Here is a 23,900-nt window from a genome sequence, read left to right as displayed (position 1 = left end):
AATGCATTAATCCAGAATATTGTGTTGCCTCAAATAATGTTAAGTATCAGAAATTCCTGCCTTATGTCATAATTCCATATAATTTCAGAATTCCATCAGTGTCACTAGCCTGCCTTGATACTAACTTGTTTTATCAGGTGACTTCATCTGTAAAATGGCAGTTTCCTTTTGTGTTTTGCCTGTTTCACAGAGTTGAATGTTGTAATGCTGCTGAAAATTAAAATCTTTAAATGTATATATAATGTGAATATATCTTTTTATATATGAGCGTACACAGTATTGACTTGAAACTTTTCTTTTTGACTGTAGGATGTGAATAAATAAGGTAATATTAATAATGACTTGTTGAATAATTCTGTCTCAATCTTTATAACCATGTTGGGTAGAAAACATTTTTATCTTGATTTTATGGGTAAAAAAAATTGAGGCTTGCAGAGTTTACATACATTTCTTGTGGGAATGTCTGTTATTACACAACTAATTAAGTGGCGTATCTAGTTTTTAGATAGAAGGTTGATTTGAGAGCCTAAAATTATACCATCCATACTATTTCTCTAGTGAAAATGTAATGAAACGTTTAAGAGCAGGCACTGAATGTAGTTGAATAGAATTTTTTTCTTTATTATCTAAGTGATAAAGGAGAGTGCAGTCCTGCAGATATTGAAAATATGTAAGACATTTGAGTAACCACAGGTAAAGAGATTCCTTTAAAAGCTCTCTGAGGCTACTGTGGTGAATGCACTGAAACTGCATTGGGTGGTTTCCTGGTGGTCAGCCCAGGGAATCAGAGAAAAGAAACAGGCTGCATCTTTTTAGTTGAAACACCAGAAAGGAATTACGTAACTTCCGTGTGATTTCTGTGGAATATTAGTAAGTCGAAAAGGAAATCTAGTGAGTTTTTTTTTTTTTTTTTAATGTGTAACTTTTAAATGTAAAAATTCACAGGTCCTTCCAACTAAAATGTCTTATGCTGCCAATTTGAAAAATGTAATGAACATGCAAAATCGACAAAAAAAAGAAGGGGAAGAACAGAATATGGTGCCAGAAGAAGCTGAAAGTTCAAAACCAGGGCCATCTGCTCATGATCTTGCTGCACAATTGAAAAGCAGTTTACTAGCAGAAATAGGACTGACTGAAAGTGAAGGGCCACCTCTTACGTCTTTCAGGTATTTGCTAAGTAGAGATAGTTCTTCTGTTGCATTACTTTATGGATACTATAATTCTTGTAAGAATTTTTATTAGGTATTTTAAAATTTCGTTTGTATGTAAATAATAGAATTAACCGTAATCTTATTTCTGTGTTTTCCTCGTTTATAATCAGATGTTTAAATATTAAATTTGAATTTTCTGGATTTTTTTGGTGACTTTAGTCATTGATTGACATTCTGATTTTCTTTTATTGAGGGTATTCTGACTGTGTTTTTTAATGTTCAGTACTGAGTTAAAGTATATGTCCATGTCAGATTGCCAATTATAGACTTGTTACCAGCAGCTCAGCAAAGAGGACCATGTGAATGACTAGAAAGAACTTTCTAGATTTGTGACTATCTCAGTTGCTTGGGCTTCTTTTCCAGGTTCACAGTCAGTAATTACTTTGCAAGAGGTAGGTTCTTGGCTTTCCCAATAAAAATTCGCTAGCATATACATACTGTGGCTCAGTATGGTTAATCACCTAATGATTTGTTGAGTTTCTGCTTTATGCTGTTTTTTGGTTATACTGTCAGATAATTAATTTTGCTTAGGAGGAGTTAAGTGAGTTTAGGAAGCTATATGCATCTTATATACACAGTTTAACAACCATAAAAAACAAGGAAGAATTGTGGGCTGGGGTGGCCCAAGTTTTCCAGAGGCAATATGGCTTGTGCTGAGATGTGTAGAATGTGTAGAAGCAAATAGATTGAAGGAGAGAAGAATTAGAGTTAGGGAGACAAGTTAGAATACTGTTACTAGGTTCTGGCTAGTGGTAAAAGGGGGCTGAAGTGTAGAATATTGCCTTTGGGGATGAGTTAGGAAATTATGGAAAGGAAGAGAAACTCATGAAGTACTTATTCACTCAGGAGGAACAGGGGAAAGAAAAATTAAAATTTGTTTCAAGTTTGTGCAGTAGGGAAATAGATGGTACTACTGAAAGAAATCAAGAGGCAGTGGCATTGAAGTGAAGAAGCCATGTTCAATTTTCCCGTGTTGAGTTGGGAGTTACATGTCACGGACATGGGTATATTCAACCCATGGGCTGTTGTGGAAATTCTGGTCTGTTGTGGAAATTTGAACTAGAGAGGGATCTGGGAATCCTCCAAATGTAGATGGACCCTGGACTTTAGGGGAAGAGGTAAAATTGAAGATAAAAGGCAGCTGGGAGATGTATCCTTATGTAAAGGACAGAAGGAATAATGGAGTAAAAATGAGAAGTTCTGTGAAGAATGAGTAGTTATAAAAAGATTCTCTGTTAGAGAGGATGTGGACTGAAGTGCTATGAAGAGTTCAGAATATGAAAAAACCAACTAAATTACTGTCATTGACCAAAAACCAGGGGCTTCTTATAGTTGGCCAAATTACTTCCCCCCTCTTCTCTTAAACCTCTTGCAGGCCACAGTGTAGCTTCATGGGAATGGTTATTTCCCACGATATGCTGTTAGGACGCTGGCGCCTCTCTTTGGAACTATTCGGCAGGGTGTTCATGGAAGATGTTGGAGCAGAACCTGGATCAGTATGTGTTGTGAGCACTTTTAATTCTGTTCTGCCTGATAAGAACATACGTCAGAGAATAATTCTGTCATGCATTTTTTTTTTTAAAGATCCTAACCGAATTGGGTGGTTTTGAGGTAAAAGAATCAAAATTCCGTAGAGAAATGGAAAAACTGAGAAACCAGCAGTCAAGAGATTTATCACTAGAGGTAAAGGTATTTAGATTTTCTAATACTATATATGTAGTATGTCACTTATGAAGTTTGAAAACTGTTATAACGACCATGTTTCATGTTTAGGGATATATATGTTGTATAATTAAAAATTTAAATAAATGGTAATCACCAAATTTAGAGTAGTACAGTTGGTTTCCTAACATCTCATGATGATCAATGAATTTTTCAGCCTTTTGTTGTTGTTGTTGTTTTTTAACATTTTTGATGTCCTTCGTTCCATTAAGGTGATTATTTTCCACTGATGCTCCAGTGGTCTCTGGGTAGTGGGAGTCCTGAGTCTTTTTTGGCTCCTCAGTCCTTTTCACAGGACTCCAGTAATCTTTGATAACTTCCTTACTTTTTGGTATGTCTCATCTTGTGTATATCCTGTCACAGACCTTAGATCAGCCATTTCTTCAAGAAGCCCTGGTTCCTTTTGGTAGGAAAAAAGGTACTTTGAGTTTATACTCTGGGCTGTAGGGTTGCTCACTACCTACTAGGTTGGTCGTTGTTTCTAGGTCTTTTCATCGCACAGAGCTAGGAAATTCTCCTTTAAAAAAAAATTATATCCTAAGTACATACTGATATTTCCAGTTCAAATTCACGATTTAGGATCACGAGGTTGTTTTATTTCCACCTCTTAGTCTTTATCTCCTTTCTTCCAAACTGAATATCCAACTTCCCAACAACACTAATAAAAGTACTCATTTGCTTTTACCCTACAGCATGTACATAGCAGTCTTGGAATCACAACATCAACACTACCACCCCAAAATAATTATCAAAAAGAGCTTAAGATTTGCAGGGTTTTGTTAGCATATCCAAGTAGAGATGTAGTCCAATTGCTTTGTTTTAAAGTCATTTGAAATAATTTTTCTTAGTGTGGTTTTGCTACTAATTTCCATACAACCAGGGTCTTTGTTTCATTTTGCTTTCAGTTTTTAGGGATTGCTTTCTCTTTTTTTTGGTTTTGTTATTAATGTAAAATATCTACATAGTGCATGATCAGCTCTACTGAAGAAGATATATTTAGGGAAATCTAGTTTCCATTTCTGTCTCTTTCACCATGTCCCTCCTCTGCCTTTCATGTTTTTGTTCTTTTGTTGTTTTATTTTCCTCCCTCCTTAAAAAAAAAAAATACAATCGTGTATGTGCGTGCATATAATTCATTGCCCATCTGTGTCCCCTACTCCTGACTCTGAGTGTGCTACACATTTTACTGTATCTTGCATTTCCCAGTTAACAGTACATCCCAGAGGTAAAGCCATCGCTGTATAGAGCATTGTTCTGTCTTCCTTTTACAGCTGCTCATCTTTTGCTGTTACATATAGTAGTGTGATGAATAGCTTTAGGTGTGTTTTTCTTTTGGCAAGTGTGTCTTTGAAATTCTTAGGGGCACCTGGATGGCTCAAGTTGGTTGAGAGTCCGACTTCAGCTCAGATCATGGGTTCATGGGTTCATGGGTTCAAGGGTTCAAATCCCGCATTGGGCTCTGTGCTGACAGCTCCGAGGCTGGAGTCTGCTTTAGATTCTGTGTCTTCTCTCTGCTCGTCCCCTGCTCACGCTCACTCGCTCTCTCAATAATAAATAAAACAAAACAAAATTTAAACAAAAAAGAGATTCTTAGACATAGAACCTAGACGTGGGTTAAAGGGCATATGCGTATATAATTTTGGCAAATACTGGAAAATACTTCTGCCTGATGGTTACATATTTTTGCACTTGCAACATTAATACAAGAATGCCTGATTCTCTATAGTTCTGCCAGCAGTTTGTCAGAGTTTTAGATTTTTGCCCGTCCAATATGTGCATCTTAGAGTAGTTTTAATTTGCTTTTTCTTATGAGCAAGTTAAACATTGTTTCATATGTCTAAGAATATTACTTTTTCTGTGAACTATTTGGTACATTTTGCCCATTTTCTATTAAGTTTTTCTCAATTTTTTTAGAAACACATCTTAACAGTAATATGTATACTATTCGTGAATACCTGTCTGTAATAGAAGGCACCAGTTGCTTTTCCCAGCTTGTCATTTTTCTTATACTTTGTGCTTTTTTGTCACCAAAGGAATATCCCATGTTTTCTAGTATTTGCTGTTTTTTACACAACACATACTTTTGATTCACTTGGAATTGATCCTAGTATATTCCAAAATTGAACAGATTGCTGTTTTCCAATGAACTTACTTAGAAAATGTTAGAATTTAGGGGGCGCCTGGGTGGCTCAGTTGGTTAAGCATCTGACTCTTGTTTTTAGCTCAGGTCATGATCTCACGGTTTTATGGGATCGAGCCCCAGGTTGGACTCTGTGCTGGCAAAGTGGAGCCTGCTTGGGATTCTCTCTCTCTTTCCCTCTCTCTGTGCCCCCTCCCGCTTGTGCTCTGTCTGTCTCAAAATAAATAAATAAAACTTTGAAAAACAACAACAACAAAGAAAATGTTAGAATTGAGTTTAATTCCATTATCCTGATTTAATGCAGGACATTCCTGTATGCTTTAGAATGTTTCTTATGTGGAACGTACAAGCTTCTAAGAATCCACATTACTTTGTAGTTAAACTGTCAACAGGAAGCTAAAATTACATTTTCAGATTTTACATAGGAAAATTTCAAGGTGGTCTCTAACATTGAACTTTACTACTCTCTGGTGTTTTCATAGGTTGATCGCGATCGAGATCTTCTTATTCAGCAGACCATGAGGCAGCTTAACAATCACTTTGGTCGAAGATGTGCTACTACACCAATGGCTGTGCACCGAGTAAAAGTCACATTTAAGGATGAACCAGGAGAGGGCAGTGGTGTAGCACGAAGTTTTTATACAGCCATTGCACAAGCTTTTTTGTCAAATGAAAAACTGCCAAATTTAGATTGTATCCAAAATGCCAACAAAGGCACTCATACGAGTAAGTACAGATAATAAACATCATAAAAATTATTTGGATAGACGGACTTGGTGAAGGGGATTGAGAGGAAAAAAACATTCTTATTGGAGCAAAAACAATTACAGTCACAGTTAAATGTATTTATAAATGTATTTATAGTGGGAGAACTTTACTGCACATTTCCATTTTTATACAATTATATTCTAGATTAGTGATTTATTCTTATTTAACCTATTCTAGTCAACAGCTTAGGACTTTGTTCTTTTACTGCCATATTTTCATAAATGTTTGTGATGGTACTAGTGAGTTTCTCCTCTCAATTGTTACATGTTTTGAGGAGTGGGAAGTTGTAAGCTCTATGGTAACAGAAAAATTCAGTGAGCACATTACATTATTTCCATCACCCCTGTATATTTAATTAGTACAGATACTGAAAATCCTTTTCTCTAGAGCAGTGCTATTCAAAGGACAATGTGCAGAGTTGATACTGGTCCCCAACGAGACACAGAGCTTGCAACCAAATGTAGATTGGTTGACTGTGTTACTAACCTCACTGTATAATTTAACAAGACATTGTTTTTTTGGTAATAAGATTTTCTTTATTAATATCCTACTGTAAGCTCTACCTCTTTGAGGACCAGCACTTTGGGATTAGGATTCTTACCTAATTTTCAAATTAAAAAGATCTGTGAAAATGACAGATGCCTTAAGTGGGTATAATTGGGGATTCATATAAATAAGGGGCAGAAGATTGTCATTTCATAGGTGGATAATTCAGCGAGAGGGCATTACTAATAAGAAAATCCTGTATTTCACCTAGGCTGTAGTGCTGTTGTATTGAGTTCTGAAAAATGCCACCATAGACTAGGCTCGATGAGCTCTAGGAAGGATTGAGGATGAAAAGATGGGGAGAGCCCTGCAGCCTTTCATCATTAGTTTTACCGTTTGACTTTCTATAGTCTTACAATAAAAAGAAAATGGCAGATGTGAATGAGGGAGCCTTGGGAAGTCATAACATTTCAGAAATCACTGTCTCCTGCACATTCTTTCGGAAACCATACTCTGGCTTATGGTTAAGGTTTTGAAAATAATAGTAGCTGATGTTTTGGGTGGCCTATATTTTGCTTAATGCCCAAAACTAAATAAATCTGACTCTAATCACATACGAAACTTCAGCATTATTTATGGTAAAGCTAACAGCCCCAGTTGCTATATATCATTTCACAACTGTGACATAATTCATTAAATACATACTGATCGAACATCTATTACGAGCGAAGTACATTCTATATAATTACCCCTAGCCTTCAAAACCATAGGGAGAATGAGTGGAAGGTACTAACAGATGTTAAGGGAGGTAATTTTCACCTGTCATGTTCTTAAGTTGGTCTCATGTCCTCACATTAACTTTGACAGTTAAAATAGTTTCATTTACATTTATCTAAACAAACTATGTTTTATATTTTCTTTCAGGTTTAATGCAGAGATTAAGGAACAGAGGAGAGAGGGATCGGGAAAGGGAGAGAGAAAGGGAAATGAGGAGGAGTAGTGGCTTGCGAGCAGGTTCTCGGAGAGATCGAGATAGGTGAGATAATTTTGTATCTTTTATTGAATACCACCTTAGGGAATGAAATTGGAGGTAGGCCTGTAATGAGAGGATCTCAATTATGGACTATTTTTTAGAAAAAGTTTTAGTATTTGGGTATATGTATAGTAACTGTACTGTTATTAAAATATTCTGCTTTAAAAACCCAGGGGCAGTTGAAATTACATAATTATCATTCTTTCCTGAATTTGTCTTAAAATTTTAATTGTGGCAATTATATTATATTTAAACCTTAATTTTTGTATTAGGGTGGGTGGCATTTAATTTGGACTAAAACTTCTAGGAAATGTGAGTGGATTCTTGATAATCTGGTATTTTATGGTCCTACTCCCTTAGAATCAAATTGAACTATGTATTACAAATTTATAGATTTTTGAGTATTAATGTCTAGAAAACCTTTATTTCCCAACCATCGTCTATTAAGCATTCTACCATCTTGATAATTAGAGCTGCCTATATGCTTTGGTTTTCCATCTCTAGTACTGGTTGTGCTGATGTTATTTTGCAGACAAGGGAGATGAATTATAATAGCTTTGTTCTTCTTTCAGAGACTTTAGAAGACAGCTTTCCATTGACACTAGACCCTTCAGACCAGCTTCTGAAGGGAATCCTAGTGATGATCCTGATCCTCTGCCAGCACATCGTCAGGCACTTGGAGAGAGACTTTATCCCCGAGTGCAAGCAATGCAACCAGTATGTATGGTACATTTAGTCCCTCTTAGCTGGCTGTGCCATTTTTGTTTTTGAAAGAGAGAGACACAGTGTGAGCAGGGGAGGGGCAGCGAAAGGGAAGGAGACACAGAATCCAAAGCAGGCTCCAGGCTCTGAACTGTCAGCGCAGAGCCCGACATGGGGCTCAAACCCACAGACTGTGAGATCATGACCTGAGCCGAAGTCGGACACTTCACCGACTGAGCCACCTAGGCGCCCTCATTTTTGTTTTTGGATTAAAGTTGGTATTTTAAAAAGTTGTTAGCTACTGGCCATTCAAGTGGTTGAGGACTGTAGTAACAAAATGGAAGCTTAAGAGGGAAAGCTGCAAAATGTGCTGGAGGGTAGCTTGAGGTTTGTTTTTTCTACCTATGTTAAGTTGGCTTCTACCTGAGAAGTTCCTTGTGTGCTAAAGAATGATCTGTGCATTCAATTTGTACCTTTATTTGTACAAACTGTTACCTTTTGAAGCAGACTTTTTAATCTGTTAACAAGTTGTAGCTAAAACATTGCAAATACTGTACTTTCTTTATTGCTGTTACCTGTTGCTAGGAGATTTTTATATTGAATGTCCTGTCAGGTTTCTTTCATATAATATGAAACATAAACTAGTGCTTTTTTGTTTGTCTTTATACATAACATATTTCTTTCAGTAAATCCTTAGCCTTAAACATAGGCATCTTTCATCTCCCTCCTTTACTTCTTCCCTCCCTTTCTTTTCTTCTGCCCTACATGTAAGAAATGTTTCTGCCTCTCTGTAGTGAGAAAAAATGGAAATCAAGTATTTGTGTGTTTACTCATGGATATCAAAAATAAAAGCTTGTCATACAAATTTTAAACTAGCTTTAACAAGACTACCAAAGTTCTCTATAATTAAGCTTCTCATTTAAATAAAATGCCTTACTGGTTTAGAAATGTTTTGTTTCCAGGTTTCTTAATTTTCTTTCTCCCTTTTTTTTTTTTTTTGGGGGGGGGGGGGGATAAAAGATTGTTGATTTTGACAAGAGGTTTCAGAGAGTAGGGGCAAGTAACATTTGCTCATTGTTTGCAGGCGTTTGCAAGTAAAATCACCGGCATGCTGTTGGAATTATCCCCAGCTCAGCTGCTTCTCCTTCTAGCAAGTGAAGATTCTCTGAGAGCAAGAGTGGATGAAGCCATGGAACTCATTATAGCACATGGACGGTAAAGTATATAATTGGGAAGGTATTTCAGTTTAAACATCAACTACTTTAAGATATGGTGGCACTACATCCTAAAAATAAAATTTATACTATAAATACATGACATTAAATGTTTTTTGAAGAGATGGCTTAAAATTCACGAGTGACAGTTGAGTTTCACATGTATTAGAAAGGTAGAATTTTAGCGTGACTTATGCTCTAAAAATCTTTTATATACCTGAAATTTAGAAATTACTTGAAAGAAGTACATCCCAAATTCTCTACCAGAATACCCCTGATGGCAGAGGCCAGATACTTCAAGGAATTGGTGTGTAGTCCCTGAGTTCTTGCCATAAGCATGAAATTTCTTTTAGGACTTCTGATTTGTTTTAAAAATTCCTGTAAGTTTTTGCTTTCTGTTGTGTAATATATTTCTTTTACTGTAAAACCTAAAATTATCTAACAGCTAAATAATTCTTTTCCCAGGGTGACATCAGGAAGATATGCCAAACTTATTCGGTGCCTTCTGTTCTGGGGCCACTCTTATATCCAGTTTGGCTTTGAAATGTTAATAATTATTTTTTTAATGTTTATTTTTATTTATTTTTTTTCCAATATATGAAATTTATTGTCAAATTGGTTTCCATACAACACCCAGTGCTCATCCCAAAAGGTGCCCTCCTCAATACCCATCATTTTAATGTTTATTTTTGAGAGAGAGAGACAGATCGCAAGTGGGGGTGGGGGGTGGGCAAAGAGAAGGGGAGACACAGAATCTGAAGCAGGCTCCAGGCTGAGCTATCAGCACAGAGCCCAATGCAGGGCTAAAACTCACAAACTATGAGATCATGACCTGAGCTGAAGTCAGACACTTAATAACCAACTGACCCACCCAGGCACCCCAAAGTGTTATTTTAGATGCAAATTTCTGTCTTTTCTTCCTAGTCATGATTTTACATGAGGAACTTGGATTGGATATAGTCCTAAGAAATGGATAAGTGGGTAGGTTAAGCACTGAAACTTAATAGCCACTTATCTGTTTCATAGCCTTTGAATGGTCGAAGCAAAAAGACCATTGCTAGAAGTTTATTTTCTTTACTGTTAATTATTTTTTTCCTTCTCTGGGCTTTTATGTACTGTTTCTTCATTCCTTTTCCCAGTCTCTGGACGTAATCAACACCATGATAGAGCTCAGCCCATTATAGGAAAGGTTTTGAGGAATGTGCATTTTGATAAAAAGATGGTTATAAACAGGGGCTCCTGGGTGTGGCTGAGTTGGTTAGGCATCGGACTCGACTTTGGCGGAGCCTGCTTGGGATTCTCTCTCCCTCACTTTCTGTCCCTCCCTGGCTCATGTGTGTACTCTGTAAATCAATAAATAAATTTTATAAAAATCTTTCTTAAACATACGTAAGGTTTGCATTATTAGTGTTTTCTACTGAATGCAAGTAAAAGACTTGCATTCAGTAGAAGACTTGAAGACTGCTTTCAGCTGGCTTTATAAAGTAAATAGTGAATTTATTAGTATTCTAGAATAATTAAACACACTAAGGAATTCAGTTCCCATTGTGATTGCTTTCTGAACATTTTCTGTTCTCTTAATAATGCTCCCTGTGAGCCTAATCTTCAGTCCCCCTGTGAAGACTGCATTTATTTTGTCTTAAACCAGGTAGCCTTTATCTCATTATCTTGAATCACACATGTAAAATCTGTTTTTTGTGTGTATATAATACTGACTTCCCTGCTCTTACATATGCACTAAGACTAGTAAGTGCCCTAGGTATTTATTTCAAAACTTTAAATGTATTTATAAATTCTTATAAATTCAAATGCATGTTTCTCTACACTGAATTTTAGAAGTTTCAGTTATCTGGAATGTGAAAGGTTATTTTGTTTGTTTTTAGGGAAAATGGAGCTGATAGTATCCTGGATCTTGGATTATTAGACTCCTCAGAAAAGGTACAGGTAAGAGATATTTTGTACATGTGCTAGTAATAAGCACTTGGAACTCTAATTTAGCACAGCCTGAATTAAGCTTGAATTTAGAGATGTCATGAATTTCTTAGGGCTTATTCCTTAAGGAAGAATTGAGTGCCAAAGATGCAGAGAAAATGAGACATGTGGAGGAGAGCAGTAAAGAAGGCTTTTTTAGCACATGATGTATTTCATTCTTGAGCTACCTGAGAACTTCACTGCCACTCAAGGTGGAGCAAACCCAGTATAATCTTATCTCTTCCATTACTACAACTAAAAACTGAACAAAATGCGAAAAGGAACTGCCTGAGGATTCTAAAAAGTAGACAATAGCATACTGATTATAGAGGAAAGTCAAAACTTGAAAAACAGCTGGTGCGGTATTGTTTCAGGCACGAGAGTAAGCTGATTCCCTTTTACTCCCACCATAGTTGGAAGATAGAAAAGGCTCTGAGAACTAAACTGTGGTATGAAACCGTTGTCCAAGTCCCAGACTATTACAGATGGTGCTGGGCAGACCCAAACAGTATGATAAAAGACTGTGAAAATTTGTTACTGGAATCATTGCACATAGATGTGACATTTTAGTCTGAATCTAACCAGGTTGATTGCCTCCTAAAACCGCAAAATATCACCATTCTCCCTATCATTTTAACAAGACCCAGAGTTTCACAACATAATATTTAAAAGGCCCGGGAGGCATTCCAAAATACAAAGAGCCAGGAAAGACCAACCAGTTTTCCTGGGAAAAGACCCAGTAGATACCAACTTCAAGATGAACTACCACAGATTTTATCTCATACTGTATGAGACAAACACTAATGAACTGAAAGAGGAGGTTCACAGCAGAGAAATAGAAACTTTAAAAGAGAACCAAGGGAAAAGTTTAGAATTAAAAGAGTATCTAAAAGAAAAAAATTCGCCAGATAAGTCAATAGCAGAATGAAGATGATAGGAAAGTGTCAACTTGTAGATAGAAATTATCTACTCTGAAGAACAGAGAGAAGATTCTGAACAAAAGAACAATTTTTGGATCTGTGGGACCATATCAAAAGATCAAACATCCAAGTCATTAGAGTATCCAGAAGAAGAGATATTCCTGTAGCAACAGGAAAATATGTGAAGAAACAGTAACTGAAAACTTACCAAATGTGGTACACGACATAGATTTATAGATTCAAGGTACTCAGTGAACCCTAAATAGGATAAAGTGAAAGAAAACTATATATTATCATCGAACTGCTGTAAAACTAAGCAAAGAATAGTGCCTTATGTATAGAGAAACTGATTTGAAAGACCATGGATTTCTCATCAGAACTGGTATAGGCCAGAAGACAGTGGTTCATCATCCTCAGAGTGCTTTAAGAATTGTCGATCTAGGGGCACCTGGGTAGCTCAGTCGGTTAAACATCTGACTTCAGCTCGGGTCACGATCTCACAGTTGTGGGTTCAAGCCCCATGTCAGGGTCTGTGCTGACAGCTCAGAGCCTGGAACCTGCTTCAGATTCTGTGTCTCCCTCTCCCTCTGCCCCTCCCTTGCTCTCTCTCTCAAAAATAAACAAACATTAAAAAAAAAAAAGAGAGAGCTGTCAATCCAGGGACACCTGGGTGGCTCAGTCAGTTAAGCATCGAACTCTTGGTTTTGGCTCAGGTCATGATCTCATGGTTCATGAGATCAAGCCCCACATTAGGCTCTGTGTTGACAGTGCAGAGCCTGCTTGGGATTCCTTCTCTCTCCCTCTCCTTCTCCCTCCTCCTCCCCTGCTTGCAGTCTGTCTCTCAAGAAGTTAATCCAGAATTCTGTATCCAGCACAAATATCTTTGAGGAATTAAGGGGAAAGAAGCTACCATTTTCATTAGTGATTTTTTTAAATGGACAGAGAAGGATTTAACAGGCATGAGCTTCCTGTACCACAGTTCTGAAAGGATGAATTTAAAAGTTTATTTACAGGGGCGCCTGGGTGGGTCAGTAGGGCATCCAACTGGATTTCAATTCAGGTCATGATCTCAGAGTTCAGTTTGTGAGATCGAGCCCCTCGTGGGCTATGCACTGATAGCATGGAGCCTGCTTGGGATTCTCTCTCCCTCTCTCTGGGCCCCTCCCCCATGTGCATGCACTCTCTCTCAAAATAAACTTTAAAAAAAGTTTATTTACATTTAAATGTTGCTTTACCTGCCTGACTTCACTTTCAATGACTTTAGAAATGACTTTAGTCATTTCAAACACTAGTTTATATGTTTTGTTTTAAAAATCAGTTTGGGGACTTAATCTCTGATATTCTATTATTAGGAAAACCGAAAGCGTCATGGTTCTAGTCGAAGTGTTGTAGATATGGATTTAGACGATACAGATGATGGTGACGATAATGCCCCTTTGTTTTACCAACCTGGAAAAAGAGGATTTTATACTCCACGGCCTGGCAAAAATACAGAAGCAAGGTTGAATTGTTTCAGAAACATTGGCAGGTAAAATAACCCTAATCTTACATTTGAATTTTTATAAAATTTCAGTTCAAGACTTTTCTAAAACAGTTTTTAAAATGTGTATATGCTCTATTTCATACTGATTAGAAATGAGGCTGTAGAAAATTTCTCAAAATACTGTATATATATTATGTATGTATGTGTGGGGTTATATATGTTCTAGAATTATTTTCAAATTTAAATATATTTCCCTGTTTTTATTTTTAGGATTCTTGGACTATGTCTGTTACAGAATGAACTATGTCCTATTACATTGAATAGACATGTAATTAAAGTGTTGCTTGGTAGGAAAGTAAGTGATTTTAATGAACCTAACTGCTTTTACAATTGCAAAATTTTCCTTTTATAGCCATTATAAGTCCTTTTCAAACCTTTAGTGACATGGGAAAAAAAAATCTCAATACATGGAGGAGATAGCATAGTAGAGTGGGTGACACAGGTGGGTTTGACAGTGTCTGACAGACCTGGATCTTGTTGCAGACAAATCCCCTGACACCTATCGCAGATTTTCCCATTTAGAAAATGGTAAAACTATATAGTGCCTGGTAAGTGCTCAATAGATTTTAACGATTATTATTTGTTCAAACAGGTGGTAGTGGAAGTAGTAGTAGTATTTTATTGAAAAGAGCATTGTTGGCTTCAAAAATCTATGTAAGATGTACAGGAGGGGGGGGGACAAAAGAATGTAAGAAAATCCAGCATAGCATGCTTGATCTTTATCTCTGGGTGATAGAATTAGCTTAATTTCCTTATATGCTTTGATAGTTTGCCTGCCTGCACATTCTTTTTATACTGGGAGGAGGGGAAAAAACCACATCCTTTAAAATTAATGTATAATACCAACTATGCAGCTTTTGGTTTAAAATGTAACTGCCAGTGTTTTAAAGGTAGTATAAAGAAATTACTCGACACAAAACAATGAGATATTTTAGTCTTTTCCAGCAATGTATATCGCACATCTGATACAAATTAACACTGTTAAAGCTGTAGTCGATTTTTTAAATCACATTCACTGATGAATAGTTTTCTATTAATACAGCATATCATATGTATGTGGGTGTATGTGTATACATATATATATATATATATATATATATGTATACACACACACATGTATGTATTTTAACTCTGACCCTGTTGAATTCTTAAAATATTCCAGCTAAATGTTCTTGTCCAAAGAAGAACTAGGTTTAAAGCTCAGCAACAGCTCAGAAATGTTGATATGTGGATTCTTTAACGAGGTTTATGGAAAAGATCATGGAATCAAATAGACTCCAGTATAACCCAATGATATGACTGTCAACAAGTTATTGAATTCCTTTGAGCATCAGATTCATCATCTAGAATTAATAATCTATTTTATTATAATCAAGACTAAATAGGATATATATTAAGGACCAGCTGCTTAGCATAATCATTGTTTAATAATTAATGCAGGATTTTTGCAAATTATTTTGTAACTTAAACTCCTCCATTACTGGCTTTTTTTTTTTTTTCCAAAATACATGTTACATTTTTTATACCTTGAAAATTAAATATGTTATCAGAGCCAAAGATTAAAATTTTATCTTTTTAAATCAGTTTTAATATACTTAGTGGAATATTATTCTTTATACCTTCAAATTAGATAAAATTGTAGTGAAGATGTTTTATGATTGAGTTCTATATGATTACTTCCTTAGGTCAATTGGCATGATTTTGCTTTTTTTGACCCTGTGATGTATGAGAGTTTACGGCAACTTATCCTCGCTTCTCAGAGTTCAGATGCTGATGCTGTTTTCTCTGCAATGGATTTGGCATTTGCAATTGACTTGTGTAAAGAAGAGGGTGGAGGACAGGTAAAGCAAATATGTAACTTTCTGATTCTGGCAAGAGAATTTGGTTAGTCTGTTGTGCTTATTTTATACAGAAACAGTTTGGATGGGGACATAGAGCGAGAGACACACACACAAACATGCAGAGAAAAGACACACTAGACTGACAGGCATAGAGAGAAGGATGGAGGGTTAATGAGACAGACTGAAAAGTAGTTTTTAGTGCTTATTTAGGCCTAAATTTTTGCATCCCTTAGATATTGGTCAGCAATTTGTGTTTAGATTTTAGAATTTCAGGGAATTATTTTATGAACTGTAGACTTACTACTGCTTTGACCAAATTGCTTTTAAATGGCAGTGCTAAATTATTACAGGTTGAACTTATTCCTAATGGTGTAAATATACCAGTCACTCCTCAGAATGTGTATGAATATGTGCGGAAATATGCAGAACACAGAATGTTGGTAGTTGCAGAACAGCCATTACATGTGAGTATTTTCTCAAAAGTGTTATTTGATCTGATGAGGCTATTTGTGTCTTCATGTGGTAAACTATTTCAGAGTGTATTCAGCTTGCCTATAAAAGGTTAAAATTTTTAAACCAAATTAATGTATGTACAGTGTAAGTTACACCTGAATCCAGACCAAGCATTCACCTTCTGTTGGGTAAAACTACTTGGATTAACTATATGATCATCAAAGTCAATTTGGTGAGTAAAAGTTCAGAAACGATTCTTGTGGAACTGAAATGACTACTGTTTTGGGGTCCTACCACCACCCATACTTGAAGGCGACTGACTTGAAGGACTCCAAGGCAATAGTACTGATAGTTATGGTTTATTGTAGCAAAAGGACTCCCGGCAAGGGAAAAAGTACATCAAACCAAATCTGGAGGAATCTAGGTGCAGGCTTCCAAAGTTCTCTCTCTGGGGCTGTGGGTTGTCGCAAAGAATGTACTTCTTTCCTCCAACAGTGAATTAGAGACACATGGACAGTGTTTGTGTTTAGAGAAGCCTGCTTAAGAGTCACAGCTCAGGTTTTATATTAGAGGCCAGTCCTGTAAGCATTTTCTGCCTATGCAGCCAGCCCTGATTACTGAAATTGAGACTGTTAGAGGCATGTGTTCATCATAAGTCACATTGTCTGCACAAATAGTCTAGGTAAGCTGGCACAGCAGGGTTCATTGCTCCAGGCATTCAGAGCAGCCGTATCAGTAATGTAGGGGGAACATTCCAAAAACCAAGTTTCCAGATGCCAGCCAAGGACCATCCCCCTCCAGGAGAGCCTTCTAAAGAGCAACATCAGGCCTGCTGTATTTGTCAGGTGTTCTGATCTCTGTGCTGGGAATAATTGTGCAGGCTCTGAAGTCCTACTGTCAGGATTCAAATCATGGCTGCAACACTCTTTAGCTGTTATATGACACTAGCAAACTACTTAAGTATTTTGTGCCTTGGTTCCCTCTTCTGCAAAATGAGGATAGAATTAAATGCATTAATACATGTAAGGTGCTTAAGAACAGTTCATGGCACATTGTAATTTCTCAGTGAGCCTCTAGATTTTGAGTGTGTGTTCTTTTGTCGTACTTTTCATAGCATGTGACAGGATAGCATGTTTGACAAATTGAAGCTATTCTTCATGGGTAGCCTATTTTATTAATGTGTAAATTATTTCAGTTAAATCCTGGTGTATAACAATATGGTTTCACTTTTGAACCTATTGCCTGCCTATTCATGATGGCTTTTCTCCCCCCTCTGCCTCTCTTTTGAATCTGTCAATTTAAAAATACTTAATTTTATTTCTCTCTGGTTTAAAGGAGAACTACTATTCTTAGGCTGCTAAAGTTAGATATTGGGCTTTAACAACAAAAAATGCTACATGGAAAATAAAGTACTCAGGGTAATAAAAAGGTAATTTTTAAAATATTCTGTAGGCAATGAGGAAAGGTCTACTGGATGTGCTTCCCAAAAATTCATTAGAAGATTTAACAGCAGAAGATTTTAGACTTTTGGTAAATGGCTGTGGTGAAGTTAATGTGCAAATGTTGATCAGTTTCACCTCTTTCAACGATGAATCAGGTAGGAAATTTTGTGAATGTTTATTTAAGGAATACACTTGATAAATTTACAGGGTTTAGAAATGCTGTATAACTCAGGTGTTCAAGGCTTTTTGTGTACATTTTTAAGATATTACTGAACTATGATGGCTTAGCATTAGGTTATTCTTAAATCTTTGGTTAACATTTCTAGGTTTTAAAGAGTATATGGTTTAGATTGAATACAAGTAAAACTTCATTGTGGTGAGCAGCTATGTAAATGGATTTTGTATACTAAGAAAATATAATCCATGTGAAAGTTCTATTGGCCTTTCCCAATTCCTCCTAATCTCTTAGACTCTCTAATTAAAGAATTTGACTGCATGGTGTTTGCTCTGTAGAAGTGGACCCAGAGCTCACTTACAAAGACTTAATAACATACAAACACATGGAAAATCCAGAAAGAATAACAAGAGGTAGTGATATTCGTCCTAGAATAACATTTACCTTCAGCGCCTGATTTTCTGTAACACTTCATTTTCAAGTGGCCTAGGAATAGAATTTGAGCTGTGACTATACCATAAAGACACTGGAAGCCATGAAATTCCTTATGGAAGGATTACACCTATAGTCCAAAATTATTGCCTACGTGAAGGCACTGATTTTTTCCCCCTTTTTCATATTTTGCAAACAGCTTCAGCTAAATTATAGCAAGTTAAATTTTGTTTTTTCTTCATGCTTGACAACGTATAGATTCATTGTAAAATAGTTTCTGTGCTACTTTTTAGTATAGTTTTCAATACTGGTGAGATGAGAATTTGTCTCATTTACAAACCAAAAACCTAAGAGGGAAAAATAAATACCTAAGGACCCTCCATATATGATCCTCAGATTAGCAGCATCAGTGTCATCTAGAAGTGTTTTAGAAATGCAGAATTTCAGTTCTTTTCCTCCCTTCTCCCAGACCTAGTGGATGCGAATCTGTATTTTAAAAAGATCCCCAAGTAATTTGTAAACTCATTAAAATTTGTGAAGCACTGGTGTGAGTTCAACAGGTAGGATTAAAGTATTGATTATCAATTTTGAGGCTGATGATCCATTTTTCTTGGTCATCTTAAGTCAGGATTGAGTAATGAACTATAGAAGTTTCACATTATGCAAATGGTCCTAATTTCCTATATTAGGAATTAAACCCCTGATCCTAAATAACAGTTCTGTATCTATTTTTTATAAGAAGCAGTGTTTTAAAGTAATAATTGGTACAGTATATTGGATTTATATTTTTCATAGGAGAAAATGCTGAGAAGCTCTTGCAGTTCAAGCGTTGGTTCTGGTCAATAGTAGAGAAAATGAGCATGACAGAACGACAAGATCTTGTAAGTTAAAATTTTTACAAAATTTGCAAAACAAAATATGAAATGTTAAAATACTGTGTATGATAACCTTTTAAGTTTGTAATGGTTGGTCATTTTAATTTTGGTTAAGGAAAATTATAGAAGGTCAGAAATATAAGGCAGTTTTGGTTTTTCTACTCCAGAACTGAAAACCTGTAAAGCTGTAAGCAGAATGAAATACGTTTAGCTATTGATACGCTGTCCTTAGTCCCAGAAGAAAATACCAGTTGATTGTTGAGACAAATGTTTCTTTTTCCCTATAGTGCTTACTTATGCTGGCTGCTCCTTTTATATATCCTTAATCCTTTTGACCAGTGGCAAGCCTTTGCAAAATTTCTAAATAGTATCTTGATTGCTATCTGTATAGTGTACTTAGAGTAGCTTATGATATGTATTAAGTCTGTGATTTTAATGTTACTACTTATTATTAGAATCATAAATTAGATCATATAAACTTTGATCATAGTGAAAGCCTACCAAGTCAGTGGAATCTAGGTCTATCCTTGAGTATATCCATAACCAAATCAACCTGTCCATCAGTCTTGAAAGGTAGTCTTCACTAGACTTTATTTGAGAAATTTGTGGGATGTTCCTTACCCAGAAAATTCCAGAGATCCTTTCTGCCATATTCCTCATGGTTCTTTGCAACATCTTCCCTATCAAACCAGCCTTAGTTCTTAGTAATTGACAACCATACTTCTTGTGGAATATATTTTTAAAAATCCAGTGTCTAGATATATTCTCCAATTTTATCTGAGAGAGGGGAAATGGTTAGTGTGTGGGAAAGCACAAAACTTGACAGTTTCCCATTTATCTCCAGCTCAGTAGTAACTTATTTTTTGGAGTGGGGGAGTCTGCATTTAGCATCCTTGATTTTTTTTTTTTTTTTCATTAAATTTTTTTAAACATTCATTTTTGAGACACAGCATGAGCGGGGGAGGGGCAGAGAGAGAAGGAAACACAGAATATGAAGCAGACTCCAGGCTCTGAGCTGTCAGCACAAAGCCTGACATGGGGCTTGAACCCACGAAGCATGAGATCGTGCCCTGAGCCAAAGTCTGATGCTAATTAACTTAACGACTAAGCCTCCCAGGTGCCCAGCACTACTTAATTTTTAAATGGACCCAGGAGTCTTCCAGTATTTCTGCACTATAGTGAAACAAGTTGTTCAGTAGTCCTTTTAGCTAGTTCTGTTCTTGGTTTAGCCACTCTGGTAATTTCTACTTCGGTTGTTCCCTAGGTGGATTCCATATAATTCAACTTTCCCAATATTGTGGACCCTAAAGTCTCTACCAGTGTGCATGGTTTCAGGACCACCTGTACTCAGTTTTTTGATTCAGTTACCTTGTTTCTTTAAGAGCCCATTATCGGTTCAGTAAGACCTATCAAAAACAGAGATAAAAATGATTGGCTATCTGGGGCGCCTGGGTGGCTCAGTCGGTTAAGCGGCCCACTTCGGCTCAGGTCATGATCTCACGGTCTGTGGGTTCGAGCCCCGCGTCGGGCTCTGTGCTGACAGCTCAGAGCCTGGAGCCTGTTTCAGATTCTGTGTCTCCTTCTCTCTGACCCTCCCCCGTTCATGCTCTGTTTCTCTCGTCTCAAAAATAAATAAATGTTAAAAAAATAAAAATAAAAAAAAAATGATTGGCTATCTGGTATAAATTCTAAGGTTCTAATGGACTTTTTTTTTTTTAAACTATTCCCTAGTACTAACTTTGTTTTTAAACCTAATGTATCCTTAGTCCAGTCAGTCAAGTTAAATTTCACTGTAGTTTCTGCCTTCCACTGGAAGAAAATTTGCTAACTATTCAGTCTTTAAAATGAAAGATCTCCCTTTGTAAAGGGCCTCAGGATTTCCTATTAACAGCTTTAATTTGAGGGTCACTCCTGTTTACAGGGCTTAAGCATTATATCAAGGGGTTTCCCCCCTCCTCTTTTGAGAAGGATGCTTCACAATTGTTGGTTTTATCCTGATGTGCTGAGGAGAAAAACTAAAGGACATAAGAATATAACAGACCATTCAGAGCAAACTCTTCTTCCTTGGGTTACTAGTCTTGCAAATTATAGGGTTTTTGGGTTAATGGGTAAGACCACATAGTTTATCCTCCTCTTAGAGAGTCACAGTTCACTAGTAAAAGTTCTGAAAAGTCCTGTAGTATTTCTTTTCTTCTAGCAATGGTAGTTATCTACCCTACCTAGCCATATACAACCTTGGAGAAACATTTTACATTAACTTTGTTTTTTTTACCTGTAAAATGAGTAGATTAGACCAGCTTTATCTCTAGAGCATCTTCCAGTCCTTAAAGTTCTTTGCAGGGGTATCTAGATGACTCAGTTAAGCATCCAACTTCAGCTCAGGTCATGATCTCATGGCTCATGAATTCGAGCCCACATTGGGCTCTGTACTGACAGCTCAGAGCCTGGAGCCTTCTTTGGACTCTTGTGTCTCCTTCTCTCTCTCTTCCCCTTCCCTGCTCGTGTGCGCGCGCTCTCTCTCTCAAAAATAAACACACACACATATACATATATATGTAAAGTTCTTTGAAGATTTTGTAGACCTGACACTTAGAGTTTCTTTTTCTGCCCCTTCTAGAGAATTAGATAAGATTTCTCATAAAACCATTCTTCGGGAAAGCAAATCATTATGGGGGTTAAGGGCACCAATCTACTGCACAGTTGAAAATCTGAGTATAACTTCTGACTCCCCCCAAAATTTTACTAAAGTTTTTATATTAGTAAACAGTGCATTACGCATATTTTGTACATTATTGTATTTTTTTTAAGTTTTTATTTATTTTTGAGAGGGAGAGGGAGAGGGAGAACAAGTGGGAGAGGGGCAGAGAGGAAGAGACAATCCCAAGCAGGCTCCGTACTCTCACAGAGCCCAATGCAGGGCTTGATCTCACAAACTGTGAGATCATGACCTAAGACAAAATCAAGAGTTGGACACTTACTGAGCCACCCAGGCGCCCCATATAACTGTATTAAGAAAATCATAAGGAAAATATATAGTATCGTACTATATTTATTAAAAAGTTTGCCTGTGGGCTCCTGGCTGGTTCAAGTTGCTGGAACATGTCATTCTTGTGAGTTCGAGCCCTATGTTGTATGTAGAGATTACTTAAAAAAACCTTTTCTATGTGGAATTTAAGAAACTTAACAGAGGATCATAAGAGGAAGGGAAAGAAAAATAGAGAGGCAAACTATAAGAGACTTTTTTTTTTTTTCAACAATTTTTGAGAAGGAGCACAAGCAGGGGAAGGGCAGAGAGAGGGAGACATAGAATCTGAAGCAGGCTTCAGGCTCTGAGCTGTTAATGCAGAGCCTGATGTGGGGCTCGAACCCATAAACTGAGTCTTTGAACTTCTCTTTAGAGATTTTGTGCCCTATTTCCACTAAACGATACTTTGTGGAATTTAACCACTAGAAAGGCCCACAGAGAAACTGAGGCCCTGAAATATAGTCACTTTTCTACATACCTGACACTTTTTTCTCTCTTGACCCTGAACCTTTCTTGAGAGGGGCAGAGAGAGAGGGAGACACAGACTCCGAAGCAGGCTTCAGGCTCTGAGCGGTCAGCACAGAGCCCTATGCAGGGCTTGAACACACAAGCTGTGACATCATGACCTGAGCTGAAGTCAGACACTTAACCGACTGAGCCACCCAGGCGCCCCAGTGCAAGAAATAAATTTAAAACCCCATTCAAAATCCTATCCCTTTGTAGGTTTTACCTTAAGAATAGGGTTCTGTGTAGATGTTGGCAGAGTTAATGTTATTATATTAAAAGCCAAAATTGTAATTATTATACTCCTGTTTAGGTTTACTTTTGGACATCAAGCCCATCATTACCAGCCAGTGAAGAAGGATTTCAGCCTATGCCCTCAATCACAATAAGACCACCAGATGACCAACATCTTCCTACCGCAAACACTTGTATTTCTCGACTTTACGTCCCACTCTATTCCTCTAAACAGATTCTCAAACAGAAGTTGCTACTCGCCATTAAGACCAAGAATTTTGGTTTTGTGTAGAGTATAAAAAGTGTGTATTGCTGTGTAATATTACTAGCTAATTTTGTAGATTTTTTTCCATTTGTCTATAAAAGTTTATGGAAGTTAATGCTGTCACACCCTGGTGGTACCTTAAAGAGATTAAATGCAAACATTCCTTGCTGAGTTTGTAGCTTAAAGGCCTGAGGAGCACTAGCAACATTTGACTATAATGGTTTGCTAGTCAACAACTTCTGGGTCTAACCCCAGCCAAAGATGACAGCAGAACAACATAATTTACACTGTGATTTATCTTTTTGCTGAGGGGAAAAATGTAAAATGTTCTGAAAATTCACTGCTGCCTTTGTGGAAAGTGTTTCAGCAAAGGTTCTTGTATAGAGGGAATAGGGAATTTCAAAATAAAAAATTAAGTATGTTCTGTGTTTTCATTTTAACTTTTTTTATGGTGTTTAATTTGTGGTTGGCTGCAATTGTGTTATCATGTATATGGAACTTGTAAAAAGTTCTGGACATTCAGATCTTAGAGATGAAATCACTTTTACCTATGAAAACCACTTTTATTGCGGTTTATTTTAGCTGCATTGAGCTCTAGGATATTAAATGATATCACTAATATTTTGCATGTAATTTGTTCATTTGAGTAAGGGCACTTTTTTTGTACATATGATGGGGCCAATGCACAATACTTTATCACAATCAACTTTTTTTTCTTTGTATCCCTATTTCAATGAGCAGTCAGTCAGGAGGTTACTGCACTTCAGTTCTAACTAGACATTTGTACTAAGGTATTTCAGTTATGTAAACTCAGCCTGGGCACTTTCTGATAACTGTAAAATGTTTTATAAGATCATGATTATTGAAGATACATTTTGGAAAATTTTAAATGTTCGTGAGCAGCTTAACTACTTTTGTATCTAGCCTTTTTTAAGTATCTTGTT

General features: G+C 36.7%; 1 protein-coding gene across 6 annotated transcripts in view; it reads left to right on the top strand.

The window, feature by feature from the left end:
- Window positions 1-23,396, top strand: part of UBR5 (ubiquitin protein ligase E3 component n-recognin 5) — a 136,807-nt gene extending 113,411 nt beyond the window's left edge. For 3 of the 6 annotated variants that reach the window (XM_042972880.1, XM_042972882.1, XM_042972877.1), the window contains exons 45-59: window positions 946-1,166; window positions 2,587-2,707; window positions 2,796-2,900; window positions 5,556-5,799; window positions 7,252-7,363; window positions 7,933-8,077; window positions 9,147-9,277; window positions 11,160-11,220; window positions 13,520-13,695; window positions 13,921-14,005; window positions 15,396-15,551; window positions 15,902-16,015; window positions 17,457-17,601; window positions 18,849-18,934; window positions 22,771-23,396. In XM_042972880.1, the coding sequence (XP_042828814.1) occupies window positions 946-1,166; window positions 2,587-2,707; window positions 2,796-2,900; window positions 5,556-5,799; window positions 7,252-7,363; window positions 7,933-8,077; window positions 9,147-9,277; window positions 11,160-11,220; window positions 13,520-13,695; window positions 13,921-14,005; window positions 15,396-15,551; window positions 15,902-16,015; window positions 17,457-17,601; window positions 18,849-18,934; window positions 22,771-22,983 (2,115 nt within the window). In that variant the 3' untranslated portion in view covers window positions 22,984-23,396. The remainder of the gene's footprint in view (window positions 1-945; window positions 1,167-2,586; window positions 2,708-2,795; window positions 2,901-5,555; window positions 5,800-7,251; window positions 7,364-7,932; window positions 8,078-9,146; window positions 9,278-11,159; window positions 11,221-13,519; window positions 13,696-13,920; window positions 14,006-15,395; window positions 15,552-15,901; window positions 16,016-17,456; window positions 17,602-18,848; window positions 18,935-22,770) is intronic. The other 3 variants (XM_042972881.1, XM_042972878.1, XM_042972879.1) reach the window with 2 other exon arrangements.
- Window positions 23,397-23,900: the final 504 nt, after the last annotated feature.

The sequence above is a fragment of the Panthera tigris genome, chromosome F2 (genome assembly GCF_018350195.1).
Source record: "Panthera tigris isolate Pti1 chromosome F2, P.tigris_Pti1_mat1.1, whole genome shotgun sequence".
Lineage (NCBI taxonomy): Eukaryota > Metazoa > Chordata > Mammalia > Carnivora > Felidae > Panthera > Panthera tigris.
The sequence above is the reverse complement of the archived record's forward strand: the minus strand, read 5'-3'. Positions and strand labels throughout refer to the sequence as shown.